At 43.7% G+C, this 14,433-nt stretch overlaps 1 protein-coding gene across 2 annotated transcripts in view; it reads left to right on the top strand.

Annotated features, from left to right (window-relative positions):
* The window catches only part of rab40b (RAB40B, member RAS oncogene family), a 28,984-nt gene extending 19,012 nt beyond the window's left edge, over nucleotides 1-9,972 (top strand). For both annotated transcript variants that reach the window (XM_010899705.3, XM_010899704.3), the window contains 4 exons: nucleotides 1,506-1,566; nucleotides 7,976-8,053; nucleotides 8,299-8,521; nucleotides 8,777-9,972. In XM_010899705.3, the coding sequence (XP_010898007.2) occupies nucleotides 1,506-1,566; nucleotides 7,976-8,053; nucleotides 8,299-8,521; nucleotides 8,777-9,084 (670 nt within the window). In that variant the 3' untranslated portion in view covers nucleotides 9,085-9,972. The remainder of the gene's footprint in view (nucleotides 1-1,505; nucleotides 1,567-7,975; nucleotides 8,054-8,298; nucleotides 8,522-8,776) is intronic.
* The last annotated feature ends 4,461 nt before the right edge of the window (nucleotides 9,973-14,433 follow it).

Here is a 14,433-nt window from a genome sequence, read left to right as displayed (position 1 = left end):
ACAGTACGAAGTTCACAATAGGATGAAAATCGTGTCCTACACATAATTTTTTCCTACATACGTGTGCATGTCATGATTTTCTAATAAGAAATGTGTGTAGATGCAACAAAAACCCATGATACTGTGTTGAAGAATATGTGAGAAGGGATTTCTATGCCTAGAGTCTGACAGATGTTTCAGTATATCATATCAAATAACAAGTATTCAGTGTTTTATTTGAGCATAGCATATCAGAGAACCACTGATGGATTTCAATTGTAGCCAGTGTAAGCCTGTGTGTGTCAGTGTGTGTGTGAGACTGTGTCTGTATGTGTGAGAGTATTTGTGTGTGTGTCAGTGTCTTTGAAAGTGTGTGTATGCGTGTGTCAGTATGTGCGTGTGTGTGAGTATCAGTGTGTTTGTGAAAGTGTTTATGTGTGTGTGTGTGTGTGTCTGTGTGTGTGTGTGTGTGTGTGTGTATGAGAGTGTGTGTGTCTGTGTGTCTGTGAAAGTGTGTGTGTGTGTGTGTGTGTGTGTGTGTGTGTGTGTGTGTGAGAGGGTGTGTGTGTCTGTGAAAGTGTGTGTGTGTCTGTGTGTGTGAGTGTGTATGTGTGTGTGTGTGTGTGTAGATGTGTCAGTGTGTGTTGGTGTGTGTGTGTGTATGAGAGTGTGTGTGTCTGTGAACGAGTGTGCAGGTGTGTGTGTGTGTATCTGTGTGTGTGTGTGTGTGTGTGTGTGAAAATGAGTTTTTGTGTGTGTGTCAGTGCGTGTGTGTGTCTGCCAACACTCCTCTAGTATCCAGGTTTAGAGACATGCAGTTAATTCTATTGTTGTATATTTATTTAGTATTTAAGTGTCATAAGCAGAGTGTCCTAAAAGTATTTAATATATCATTGTCTAAAATGCAGGCTTAATTTCAGTATTTAATTGTATATGTATTTAATATATCATTGTCTAAAATGCAGGCTTAATGTCAGTATTTAATTGTATATGTATTTAATATATCATTGTCTAAAATGCAGGCTTAATTTCAGTATTTAATTGTATATGTATTTAATATATCGTTGTCTAAAATGCAGGCTTAATTTCAGTATTTAATTGTATATGTATTTAATATATAATTGTCTAAAATGCAGGCTTAATTTCAGTATTTAATTGTATATGTATTTAATATATAATTGTTTAAAATGCAGGCTTAATGTCAGTCATTTTTCATATAAACAATATAATTATTTACTGTTTTATTGTCTTTAGTGTAGGTTTAATCTCTATTTTATTGCAGATTTTAAAGTGTGGCATTTATTAAACTTTACTAGGGTTTCGTTAATCCTATGTGGGATTTATGAACCATCTGAATATCAAAGCCAAATCTGTTTTCTTGATTTGAGAAAGGATTAGTGTTGCTTAACTAAAATAAATATTTGCGATTGTCGTACATGTCTGGTCTGATCAGTAGAGGGACTGTTAGTGGGACACTATTTGACTTTTAATGTCTTCTGACCCTTGACCTCTATGTATTGTTTCAGGGACACATCTGGCCAGGGCCGCTTCTGCACCATCTTCCGTTCGTACTCCAGAGGAGCACAGGTGTGTGTGTGTGTGTGCAAGTGTTAATGTTTGTGTTTGTTTAAATGTGTGTGTGTTAATGTTTGTGTGTGTGTGAGTGTTAATGTGTGTGTGTGTGTTAATGTGTGTGTGTGTGAGTGTTAATGTGTGTGTGAGTGTTAAAGTGTGTGTGTGTGTGTGTGTGTGCGTGTGTTAATGTGTGTGTGTGTGTGTGTGTGAGTGCACGCTTGCTAAATGACATGTGCTTAGAGTGTGTTAAACAGTATTTGATAATGGGCTAGGTACAAATTTTTCCCAATTAACCAGAACAAAAAGCCTCCAACAGGGGAGATGGAATGATTCTGATGAGTCCACTAAGGTGGAATGATTCTGATGAGTCCGCTAAGGTGGAATGGTTCTGATGAGTCCGCTTAGGTGGAATGATTCTTCTGATGGGTCCTCTAAGGTGAATAACAGTCATAAGTCCCTAAATATCTTGTGAGACTGATTCCATCCGTGACTGTTGTACGCCTCCAAACACTACAATCTTACTGGCTGTGCTTACAGTGTGAGTGAATGTGAGTGGTTCTTTGTGGATATTTTCTGTCAGGTCCTGGCTGGGGGCCTCTAGGCATCTCGGCACTGCAGTTGTCGCTAATTGGGGACCCTATTTAAGTTGCCCATTTTTCAAAAGAAGAACATTAAATTCTGTGTCTCTGTCCTGCCTCCTAAACTGTGAAATGTTCTGTGTATATCAGCATCATTACTACAGAGCCCTCCACCACTCCTGTGGAGTGCTCTAAACAGGCTGGTGGACAGCAGATGGGCCTGGAGATTACTACCTGGAGATTACTACCTGGAGATTACTACCTGGAGATTCAGTAGTGCGTTTATACTGAACTATAGATATTGTATTTATCACTGATGGGTTACTATTGATCTATAGATATTGTATTTATCACTGATGGGTTACTATTGATCTATAGATATTGTATTTATCACTGATGGGTTACTATTGATCTATAGATATTGTATTTATCACTGATGGGTTACTATTGATCAATAGATATTGTATTTATCACTGATGGGTTACTATTGTGCACGCGAGCGCCTGGTGGCAGGGCCTTTCCCCATGGGGCCCGGCCGGGCATAGCCCGAAGGAGCGACGTGGGGCCGCCTTCCCGTGGGCTCACCACCCACAGGAGGGACCATAAGGGGTCGGTGCGTAGAGGATCGGGCGGCAGTCGAAGGCAGGGGCCTAGGCAACCCGATCCCTGGACACGGAAACTAGCTCTAGGGACGTGGAACGTCACCTCGCTGGCGGGGAAGGAGCCTGAGATAGTGCGTGAGGTTGAGAGGTTCCGACTGGAGGTAGTCGGAATCACCTCTACGCACGGCTTGGGCTCTGGAACCACACTCCTTGAGAGAGGATGGACTCTTCACCACTCTGGAGTTGCCCATGGTGAGAGGCGGCGGGCTGGTGTGGGTTTGCTTATAGCTCCCCAGCTCTGCCGCCATGTGTTGGAGTTTACCCCGGTGAACGAGAGGGTCGTTTCCCTGCGCCTTCGGGTCGGGGATAGGTCTCTCACTGTTGTTTGTGCCTATGGGCCAAACGGCAGTGCAGAGTACCCGACCTTCTTGGAGTCTCTGGGAGGGGTGATAGAAAGTGCTCCAACTGGGGACTCTATCGTTCTACTGGGGGACTTCAACGCCCACGTGGGCAACGACAGTGACACCTGGAGGGGTGTGATTGGGAGGAACGGCCCCCCTGATCTGAACCCGAGTGGTGTTCAGTTATTGGACTTCTGTGCTAGTCACAGTTTGTCCATAACGAACACCATGTTCAAGCATAAGGGTGTCCATCAGTGCACATGGCACCAGGACACCCTAGGCCGCAGGTCGATGATCGACTTTGTTGTCGTTTCATCTGACCTGCGGCCGTATGTCTTGGACACTCGGGTGAAGAGAGGGGCGGAGCTGTCAACTGATCACCACCTGGTGGTGAGCTGGATCCGATGGCGGGGGAGGAAGCTGGACAGACTCGGCAGGCCCAAGCGTACTGTAAGGGTCTGCTGGGAACGTCTGGCTGAGTCTCCTGTCAGAGAGATCTTTAACTCCCACCTCCGACAGAGCTTCGACTGGATCCCGAGGGAGGCTGGAGATATGGAGTCCGTGTGGACCATGTTCTCCACCGCCATTGTCGAAGTGGCCGTTCGGAGCTGTGGACGTAAGGTCTCCGGTGCCTGTCGAGGCGGCAATCCCCGAACCCGGTGGTGGACACCGGAAGTAAGGGATGCCGTCAAGCTGAAGAAGGAGTCCTATCAGGCCTGGTTGGCTTGTGGGACTCCTGAGGCAGCTGACGGGTACCGACAGGCCAAGCGGACTGCAGCCCGGGTGGTTGTGGAGGCAAAAACTCGGGCCTGGGAGGAGTTCGGTGAGGCCATGGAGAAGGACTATCGGCTGGCCTCGAAGAGATTCTGGCAAACCGTCCGGCGCCTCAGGAGAGGGAAACAGTGCCCTACCAACGCTGTTTACAGTAGAGGTGGGCAGCTGTTGACCTCAACTGGGGATGTCGTCGGGTGGTGGAAGGAGTACTTCGAGGATCTCCTCAATCCCGCCGTCACATCTTCCATTGAGGAAGCAGAGGATGAGGGCTCAGAGGTGGACTCGTCCATCACCCGGGCTGAAGTCACTGAGGTGGTCAAGAAACTCCTCGGTGGGAAGGCACCGGGGGTGGATGAGATCCGCCCTGAGTACCTCAAGTCTCTGGATGTTGTGGGGCTGTCTTGGTTGACACGCCTGTGCAACATCGCGTGGCGGTCGGGGACAGTGCCTTTGGGATGGCAGACCGGGGTGGTGGTCCCTCTTTTTAAGAAGGGGGACCGGAGGGTGTGTTCCAACTACAGGGGGATCACACTTCTCAGCCTCCCCGGGAAAGTCTATGCCAGGGTTCTGGAGAGGAGAATACGGCCGATAGTAGAACCTCGGATTCAGGAGGAACAGTCTGGTTTTCGTCCGGGCCGTGGAACACTGGACCAGCTCTATACCCTCTACGGGGTGTTGGAGGGTTCATGGGAGTTTGCCCAACCAATCCACATGTGTTTTGTGGATTTGGAGAAGGCATTCGACTGTGTCCCTCACGGCATCCTGTGGAGAGTGCTTCGGGAATATGGGGTCCTGGGTCCTTTGCTAAGGGCTGTCAGGTCCCTGTACGACCGAAGCAGGAGCTTGGTCCGCATTGCCGGCAGTAAGTCAGACTTGTTCCCAGTGCATGTTGGACTCCGGCAGGGCTGCCCTTTGTCACCGGTTCTGTTCATAATTTTTATGGACAGAATTTCTAGGCGCAGCCAGGGGCCGGAGGGTGTCAGGTTTGGGGACCACACGATTTTGTCTCTGCTCTTTGCGGATGATGTTGTCGTGTTGGCCTCTTCAAACCAGGACCTTCAGCATGCGCTGGGACGGTTTGCAGCCGAGTGTGAAGCGGTGGGGATGAGAATCAGTACCTCCAAATCTGAGGCCATGGTCCTCAGTCGGAAAAGGGTGGCTTGCTCACTTCAGGTTGGTGGAGAGTGCCTGCCTCAAGTGGAGGAGTTTAAGTATCTAGGGGTCTTGTTCACGAGTGAGGGAAGGATGGAACGGGAGATTGACAGACGGATCGGTGCAGCTTCTGCAGTAATGCGGTCGATGTATCGGTCTGTCGTGGTGAAGAAAGAGCTGAGCCGCAAGGCGAAGCTCTCGATTTACCGGTCAATCTACGTTCCTACTCTCACCTATGGTCATGAGCTTTGGGTCATGACCGAAAGGACAAGATCCCGGATACAGGTGGCCAAAATGAGCTTTCTCCGCAGGGTGGCTGGGCGTTCCCTTAGAGATAGGGTGAGAAGCTCGGTCACCCGGGAGGAGCTCGGAGTAGAGCCGCTGCTCCTCCACATCGAGAGGGGTCAGCTGAGGTGGCTTGGGCATCTGTTTCGGATGCCTCCGGAACGCCTTCCAGGGAAGGTGTTCCGGTCCCGTCCCACCGGGAGGAGACCCCGGGGAAGACCTAGGACACGCTGGAGGGACTATGTCTCCCGGCTGGAGGAAGTGTCTGGGGAGAGGGAAGTCTGGGCATCCCTGCTTAGACTGCTGCCCCCGCGACCCAGCCCCGGATGAAGCGGAAGAAGATGTGTGTGTGGGTTACTATTGATCTTTATATATTGTATTTATCACTGATGGGTTACTATTGATCTATAGATATTGTATTTATCACTGATGGGTTACTATTGATCTATAGATATTGTATTTATCACTAATGGGTTAATATTGATCTATAGATATTGTATTTATTTCTGATGGGTTACTATTGATCTATTGATATTGTATTTATCACTGATGGGTTACTATTGATCTATAGATATTGTATTTATTACTGATGGGTTATTATTGATCTATAGATATTGTATTTATCACTGATGGGTTACTATTGATCTATATATATTGTATTGATTACTGATGGGTTACTATTGATCTATAGATATTGTATTTATCACTGATGGGTTACTATTGATCTATAGATATTGTATTTATCACTGATGGGTTACTATTGATCTATAGATATTGTATTTATTACTGAAGGGTTACTAGTGATCTATAGATATTGTATTTATCACTGATGGGTTACTATTGATCTATAGATATTGTATTTATCACTGATGGGTTACTATTGATCTTTATATATTGTATTTATCACTGATGGGTTACTATTGATCTATAGATATTGTATTTATCACTGATGGGTTACTATTGATCTATAGATATTGTATTTATCACTGATGGGTTACTACTGATCTATAGATATTGTATTTATCACTGATGGGTTACTATTGATCTATATATAGTATTTATCACTGATGGGTTACTATTGATCAATAGATATTGTATTTATCACTGATGGGTTACTATTGATCTATAGATATTGCATTTATTACTGATGGGTTACTATTGATCTATATTTATTGTATTCATCACTGATGGGTTACTATTGATCAATAGATATTGTATTTATCACTGATGGGTTACTATTGATCTATATATATTGTATTTATCACTGATGGGTTACTATTGATCAATAGATATTGTATTTATTACTGATGGGTTACTATTGATCTATAGATATTGTATTTATCACTGATGGGTTACTATGGATCTATAGATATTGTATTTATTACTGATGGGTTACTATTGATCTATAGATATTGTATTTATCACTGATGGGTTACTATTGATCTATATTTATTGTATTCATCACTGATGGGTTACTATTGATCTATTGATATTGTATTTATCACTGATGGGTTACTATTGAAATGGAGATATTCTATCTTAATGTATCAATTATGGCGTTGATGAGAGCAGGACCAGTATTACCGAGCCAATGTCCACCTTTAGGTATTTAACTGTCTTTACCCTATGCTAAACCGTGGCTTATCATTGACAGAGAATGTTCTCCTCCCAGATGAAGTACATTACCTCGTCAATAGAGGTTGTATTATTATGATTATTTCTCATCGCCCAGTACAGCATACAGCCAGTGCGTTACCATGGTGACAATGACACCCCCGCAATTCCAAGGCAGCAGCCTGTGCTTCAAGTCCATAACTGTAATCATCAACGTCTGTTTGTGTGTGTGTTTTTGTGTATGTGTGTGTTTTTGTGTGTGTTTGTGTCTGTGTGTTTTTCTGTCTGTGTGTGTGTTTGTCTGTGTATGTGTTTGCGTGTATAGGCTGTGTGTGTGTGTTTGTTTCTGTGTGTTTGTGTCTGTATGTGTAATCATGTCTGTGAGTGTTTGCGTGTATGCTGAGTGTGTGTGTGTCTGTTTGTGTGTATATGCTGTGTGTGTATATCTAGATTTGGCCTGAATCCACAGTGTTGGCTGCTGGAGCCACCAGAAACAGTAAAACTTAATGGCAGTTGGACAGGCTACCACTCTGGCTTATTGCATGTATACAGGAGAAATGTGCTATTCCAATTAACTTGTAGTCAGGGAGTAACAATGACACAATGGACATTTGTCTTCTTTGTAGTATAGCAGTATATCATATTAAACAGTATGACATAGTAAACAGCATAACATATTACACAGTATGACATAGAAAACAGTATGATGGAGTAAACAGTATGACATAATAAACAGTATAACAGAGTTAAAAGTATGACATTAAACAACATGACCTAGCAAACAGTATGACATAGTAAACAGTATGCTACATAGTAAACAGTATGACATAGTAAACAGTATGCTACATAGTAAACAGTATGACATAGTAAACAGTATGACATTAAACAGTATGACATAGTAAACAGTATGACAGAGTAAACCATATGATGCAGTATGCTACATAGTAAACATTCCATTCATGTTTTATACCAGCATATTCCTCTATAATCCCATCTATCTCTCTCTCTTTACAAGGGTGTGATCTTGGTCTATGACATCACCAATCGCTGGTCCTTTGATGGAATTGACAGATGGATAAAGGAGATAGATGAGGTAAGAGACATTGAGTCAGCATTTAAAATGGCAACCAATTCTCTATTTCAACCCATTCTTTTATCAGGGGTTGTCTGACCTCTTCCCTGGGGCCCCATTACTCTGCGATGCAAGACATGCTGGTCAATGTCTGTCAAGCAGGAAGAATCAATAAGAATAAGACCACACCAACACAACCTTATCCAACCTGGGGTAATGAGGGAGTTAGTTCTTCTCCACTTCATCTTCTCCTTCCTTCTCTCTAGCATGCACCGGGAGTGCCCAAGATCCTGGTGGGAAACCGCTTACATCTGGCCTACAAGCGTCAGGTGACCACAGAGCAGGCGCAGGTCTACGCTGAGAGGTTAGGGGTCACCTTCTTTGAGGTCAGCCCGCTGTGCAACTTCAACATCACTGAGTCCTTCACAGAGCTGGCTAGAATAGTCCTTATGAGGCACGGAATGGAGAGACTCTGGAGGCCCAACAAAGGTGAGGGGAGAGGGACTTTGTGTGTAAGTGAGAGAGACATATTGGAGGCCCCAAAAAGACAGGTCAGGGCTTACTGAGCCTAAGGTGGCTTACTCTCCATCTCACTGTGTTGCACATTGCTGCCCTCTGGTGGTAAATTATGCCTTTTCTGATTGAAAATGTTCTCAATCCTTGTCATACAACCTCTCCTGCACTCTTTCTCTCAGTTTCCTACGCCTCTCTCTCTCCCTAAAACCTCCCCCTTCTCTCTCTTAGTGTTGAGTCTCCAGGACCTTTGCTGTCGTTCCATAGTTTCCTGCACTCCGGTTCACCTGGTGGACAAACTTCCTCTGCCTCTGGCTCTTAAGTCTCACCTCAAGTCTTTCTCCATGGCCAATGGGCTCAATGCCCGCATGATGCATGGAAGCTCTTACTCCGTCACTGCCACTGCTGCCAACGCCACCCACAGCACCACTAAGAGAAATGGAGGCCAGTTGCTGAAAAAGAAAAAACTGATACGCCCCCCCCCACTCAGCCCAGCAGCAGCCCAGAGCTGTGCCCGCAACAGTTGCAAAATCTCCTAGCAAAAACACAGAACCAAGAAACATTAAGTGGAAGTCCTTGGCAGTGGATGTGCCGTCACAGAGACAGGAAGTTGGTTGATCACTAGTGCAGCTCGTCTTTGGGCTAAGAGCCTCCTAAGGGGGGGTTCAACGAGGGGTGACCCATCACGTCCCCTACTTCCCCCGAACCAGGAAGTTGTCACAGGGGCTGGATGTCATTGGCTCCCTTAACCACCATTCTGGCTCTCACAGGACCAGGAGACTGGGGTGAAGGCATGGTTCGGCCCGGTGAGTCACTGACTTGGACCAAGAGAGACATTTTGATCACATATCACATCTGAGCCATAAGACTAGATAGTTCATTGTATGTTTCCAGAAGTACTTTCTGAACAGATGACGTGTAGAAGTAAATAGTACTAAATAGTACCCTTATTTACAATATTTGTGGTTTATCTTGGTCCTTTTTGCTATATTGCCTCACCCACTGTAGTCAAGGACACAAAGTATGGAATCAGTTTTTTGTGATCTAATTTCACAATAAATATGTCATTAGTGGACCGGTCTTATAAATTATTTGCCTTTTAAACTAAAATACATTTCCTGCTGATGTAATGTAGGTATTTTAAGCTGGTTAATCTTTGCAGAAAACATTTGTATAATGTGTATGATATGTACAATTATGACGTTATTTGATACGATGTTTGCTGTTATTTGATACGATGTTTGCTGTTATTTGCCATTGGGTTTGTACCAGTTTCCAAGTGTTCAGTGACAGATTTTACTATTTCACATAAGACACCAACACCAAAGATATATACGTAGATAAAGCCTGAAGATGTCACTAAATGAACACTGTTTTTTTACAGTGATAACACTAACGGATTTACAATAAACTTTACACAAACAGGTCTCCTTGGCTCAGATGTATTTGCTTTCCATTGGGTATGCTAACAGACATTTGTTGGGGATGTTGCCAGTGGTAGCTAATGCCGCTTGCTACAGAACTGATCCGTTCTATTAATGTAGCCATAACGTCTTCGACAATGTAGTCAACTTTACCAAAAATATACAAAATAAGGACATAGACAGGTGAGTGGAGGAACAAAAGTGGATGCTTCCGTACAGGTTTACTACATTATGCAGTGAAGCAATTAACATCCTGTCATGCTCTGTAGCATGTAGACAAATGCTGAGCAGGCCCAGTTGACCTCAATTATGAATCGAGATGGCAAGATGAAAGGATGTAAGTGACTTTGAAACAGGGTATATTATTTGGGCACAGATGGCAGGAGCTTCAGTCACACAGACTGCTCAACTGGCTGGTGTTTCAACAGTGAGATACTGGAACAACTGTACAGTAAGGCTCTAGAAAGAGCTAGGCTTTCAACAGTGACTAAAGTTACATCTGAAATCAGATCTATGAGAGAGACATCAGTAATTTAAGCACATTCAATGAACGTGATACTTGTGCATTACTGTGATATGTAAGGAAAACAGCAAAACGGTTTCCCCGGTGATTGAGAATGTCAATGCAGAACATCAGACTGAGTCGGCAAGAACACTAACAACACCAACAAGAACACTAACAACACCAACAAGAACACTAACAACACCTTCAACAAGAACACTAACAACACCTTCAACAAGAACACTAACAACACCTTCAACAAGAACACTAACAACACCTTCAACAAGAACACTAACAACACCAACAAGAACACTAACAACACCAACAAGAACACTAACAACACCTTCAACAAGAACACTAACAACACCAACAAGAACACTAACAACAATACAAACCGGTTTGAAATACAATAGTTTCCAGAGCTCCAAGTAGGTCTGAAGAGACATGAATGTATGGCCTTGAGAAGACCCCAAAAGTCCATCTACCATAGAGATCAGACTAATAACAATGGGGAAGTTAACACAGGGCATCAGGTCATTCAACAGATAGCTTCTTTTTGTATAAGAAAATGTTTCCAAGACGTAAGACAATGGTCATGGTGTCTACCAGTCAGTCTTTCTATTTGTCCAATGCACCAGATAACATTGCATCATTCTGAACAGTAAAATTGTGACATGGCACCAGACATCTACATAATAGGCATTCAAAAAAATATATAAAACAAAAATAACAGCAAACATACACACAAGATAACCAGCAGCAATTCCAGAGAATGTAGAAATGGAAATATGAACAGTATGAATAGATATCTTAAAGATTATGTCACGCTGAACTGCTCATGAGCCAGCATCCTCAGAAATCAACGCATGTCTCTTTCACATGGTTACATAATGACAGTTTCCGCCTACTCAAGACTTGGGCTTAAATCTATGTTTTTCTTATATAAAAGCCTGTGGATAGGTAAAGGGCTATAAAAGCCTGTGTATTTGGTACAACAATGTACAGGTGCTGGTCATAAAATTAGAATATCATCAAAAAGTTGATTTATTTCAGTAATTCTATTCAAAAAGTGAAACTTGTATATTATATTAATTCATTACACACAGACTGATATATTTCAAATGTTTATTTCTTTTAATTCATTCATACATACATCTTCTTCCGCTTCATCCGGGGCTGGGTCGCGGGGGCAGCAGTCTAAGCAGAGATGCCCAGACTTCCCTCTCCCCAGACACTTCCTCCAGCTCTTCCGGGGGGACACCGAGGCGTTCCCAGGCCAGCCGGGAGACATAGTCCCTCCAGCGTGTCCTAGGTCTTCCCCGGGGTCTCCTCCCTGTGGGACGGGACCGGAACACCTTCCCAGGAAGGCGTTCCGGAGGCATCCGAAACAGATGCCCAAGCCACCTCAGCTGACCCCTCTCGATGTGGAGGAGCAGCGGCTCTACTCTGAGCTCCTCCCGGGTGACCGAGCTTCTCACCCTATCTCTAAGGGATCGCCCAGCCACCCTGCGGAGAAAGCTCATTTTGGCCGCCTGTATCCGGGATCTTGTCCTTTCGGTCATGACCCAAAGCTCATGACCATAGGTGAGAATAGGAACGTAGATTGACCGGTAAATCGAGAGCTTCGCCTTGTGATGATTATAACTGACAACTAATGAAAATCCCAAATTCAGTATCTCAGAAAATTAGAATATTACTTAAGACCAATAAAATATTTTTTTTAGAAATGTTGACCAACTGAAAAGTATGAACATGTACAGCACTCAATACTTAGTTGGGGCTCCTTTTGCCTGAATTACTGCAGCAATGCTGATAGTGGCCTTCAGCTCTTCTGCATTGTTGGGTCTGGCGTATCGCATCTTCCTCTTCACAATACCCCATAGATTTTCTATAGGGTTAAGGTCAAGCATGTTTGCTGGCCAATTATGAACAGGGATGCCATGGAAACTTTACACTGGACTTCAAGCAACATGGATTATCTGCCTCTCCTCTCTTCCTCCAGACTCTGTGACCTTGATTTCCAAAGGAAATGCAAAATGTACTTTCATCAGAGAACATAATTCAGCAGCAGTCCAGTCCTTTTTGTCTTTAGCCCAGGCGAGACGCTTGTGACGCTGTGTCTTGTTCAAGAGTGGCTTGACACAAGGAATGCGACAGCTGAAACCCATGTCCTGCATACGTCTGTGCGTGGTGGTTCTTGTAGCACTGACTCCAGCTGCAGTCCATTCTTTGTGAATCTCCCCCACATTTTTTAATGGGTTTTGTTTCACAATCCTCTCCAGGGTGCGGTTATCCCTATTGCTTGTACACTTTTTTCTACCACATCTTTTCCTTCCCTTCGCCTCTCTATTAATGTGCTTGGACCCAGAGCTCTGTGAACAGCCAGCCTCTTTAGCTATGACCTTTTGTGTCTTGCCCTCCTTGTGCAAGGTGTCAATGGTCGTCTTTTGGACAGCTGTCAAGTCAGCAGTCTTCCCCATGATTGTGTTGCCTACAGAACTAGACTGAGAGACCATTTAAAGGCCTTTGCAGGTGTTTTGGGTTAATTAGGTGATTAGAGTGTGGCACCAGGTGTCTTTAATATTGAACCTTTTCACAATATTAAAATTTTCAGAATTTGGGGTTTTCATTAGTTGTCAGTTATAATCATCAAAATTAAAAGAAATAAACACTCGAAATATATCAGTCTGTGTGGAATGAATGTATACATTATACAAGTTTGACTATTTGAATGGAATTACTGAAATAAATCAACTTTTTGATGATATTCAGATTTATGACCAGCACCTGTATACTACTTCCTTCACAGAACATCACCATCTGCCTCTAACCAGAACAGAAACATTTTTATAAATACATGTAAGTGGCTAGTTTGACAGGTCCTTAGCTGGCAATGAAGAAGTTAGCCAGTCTGGGCCTCAGGGTAGGAGGAACACAAGTGGGGGGCCTTTCTCCAAGGCAGTGACCCAGGACTTTTATTAATTAAACTTTAATAGCACCCAAGCGCCAGATTGCAAAAAAAAAAAAAGCCTAGCTCTTTCTAGAGCCTTAATGCACAGTTGTTCCAGTCTCTCACTGTGACCGGACAGCTAAACTGTTTACCGGTTATAAACATAAGACCAGGGTCTTACTGGATTTGTCTTTTTGTCCAAGAGTGGTTGGTGTCCAGTGTCTTCTTTGCTTGGGGGTTGCCTTAGAATTCTCTGTCCTCCTGGTAGCTTTCTCCCCAACAAAAAACCTGCCTGGGTGTGCTCCAGACCAAGTTAAAACACCTCCCATTATTTGTCTTCAAGTGTGTGTAATTAGGCCTTACCCTACTGGGACACCATCTCTCCTGGCCAGCAGATGTAGCCAACGAGCCGGAACATACCGGCCATCACAGACCCATCCTCTCACTCCACTCCAGCAGCTTTATTAAATAGTACCCGTGAAACACCAGTCTCAACATCAACATTGAAGAGGCAACCCTGGGATGCTGCCCTTCTAGGCAGAGTTGCAAACAAAAAGACTTATCTCAGACTGACCAGTAAAAAGAAAAGATGGAGATGGGCAATAGAACACAGACACTGGACAGAGGAAGATTGGACAAAAACTGATATGGTCAGACCAAATAAAAAGATGCTAGTGGATTGCTTGATGCCATCTGTCAAGCATGGATCTCAACCCTATTGAGCTGTTGTGGGATCAGCTTGACCATATGGTACGTAATAAGTGCCCATCAAGCCAATCCAAAGCATCGGTTGAAATCTCCAGATTAACTCAACAAATTGACAATTAGAATGCCAAAGATCTGCAAGGCTTTAATTACTGCAATGGAGGATTATTTGACAAAAGGACACAATTATTATTTAAATTACAAAACTTTAGTTTTAACTTTGCCATATTTCCTATTCATTTTGCTATATTTCCTATTCAAACTAATTTCATGTTTGTTTTCATGGAAGACAAGTACATTTCTAAGT

Source organism: Esox lucius, chromosome 6, assembly GCF_011004845.1.
Source record: "Esox lucius isolate fEsoLuc1 chromosome 6, fEsoLuc1.pri, whole genome shotgun sequence".
Lineage (NCBI taxonomy): Eukaryota > Metazoa > Chordata > Actinopteri > Esociformes > Esocidae > Esox > Esox lucius.
This window is presented reverse-complemented; position numbering and strand designations above follow the sequence as displayed.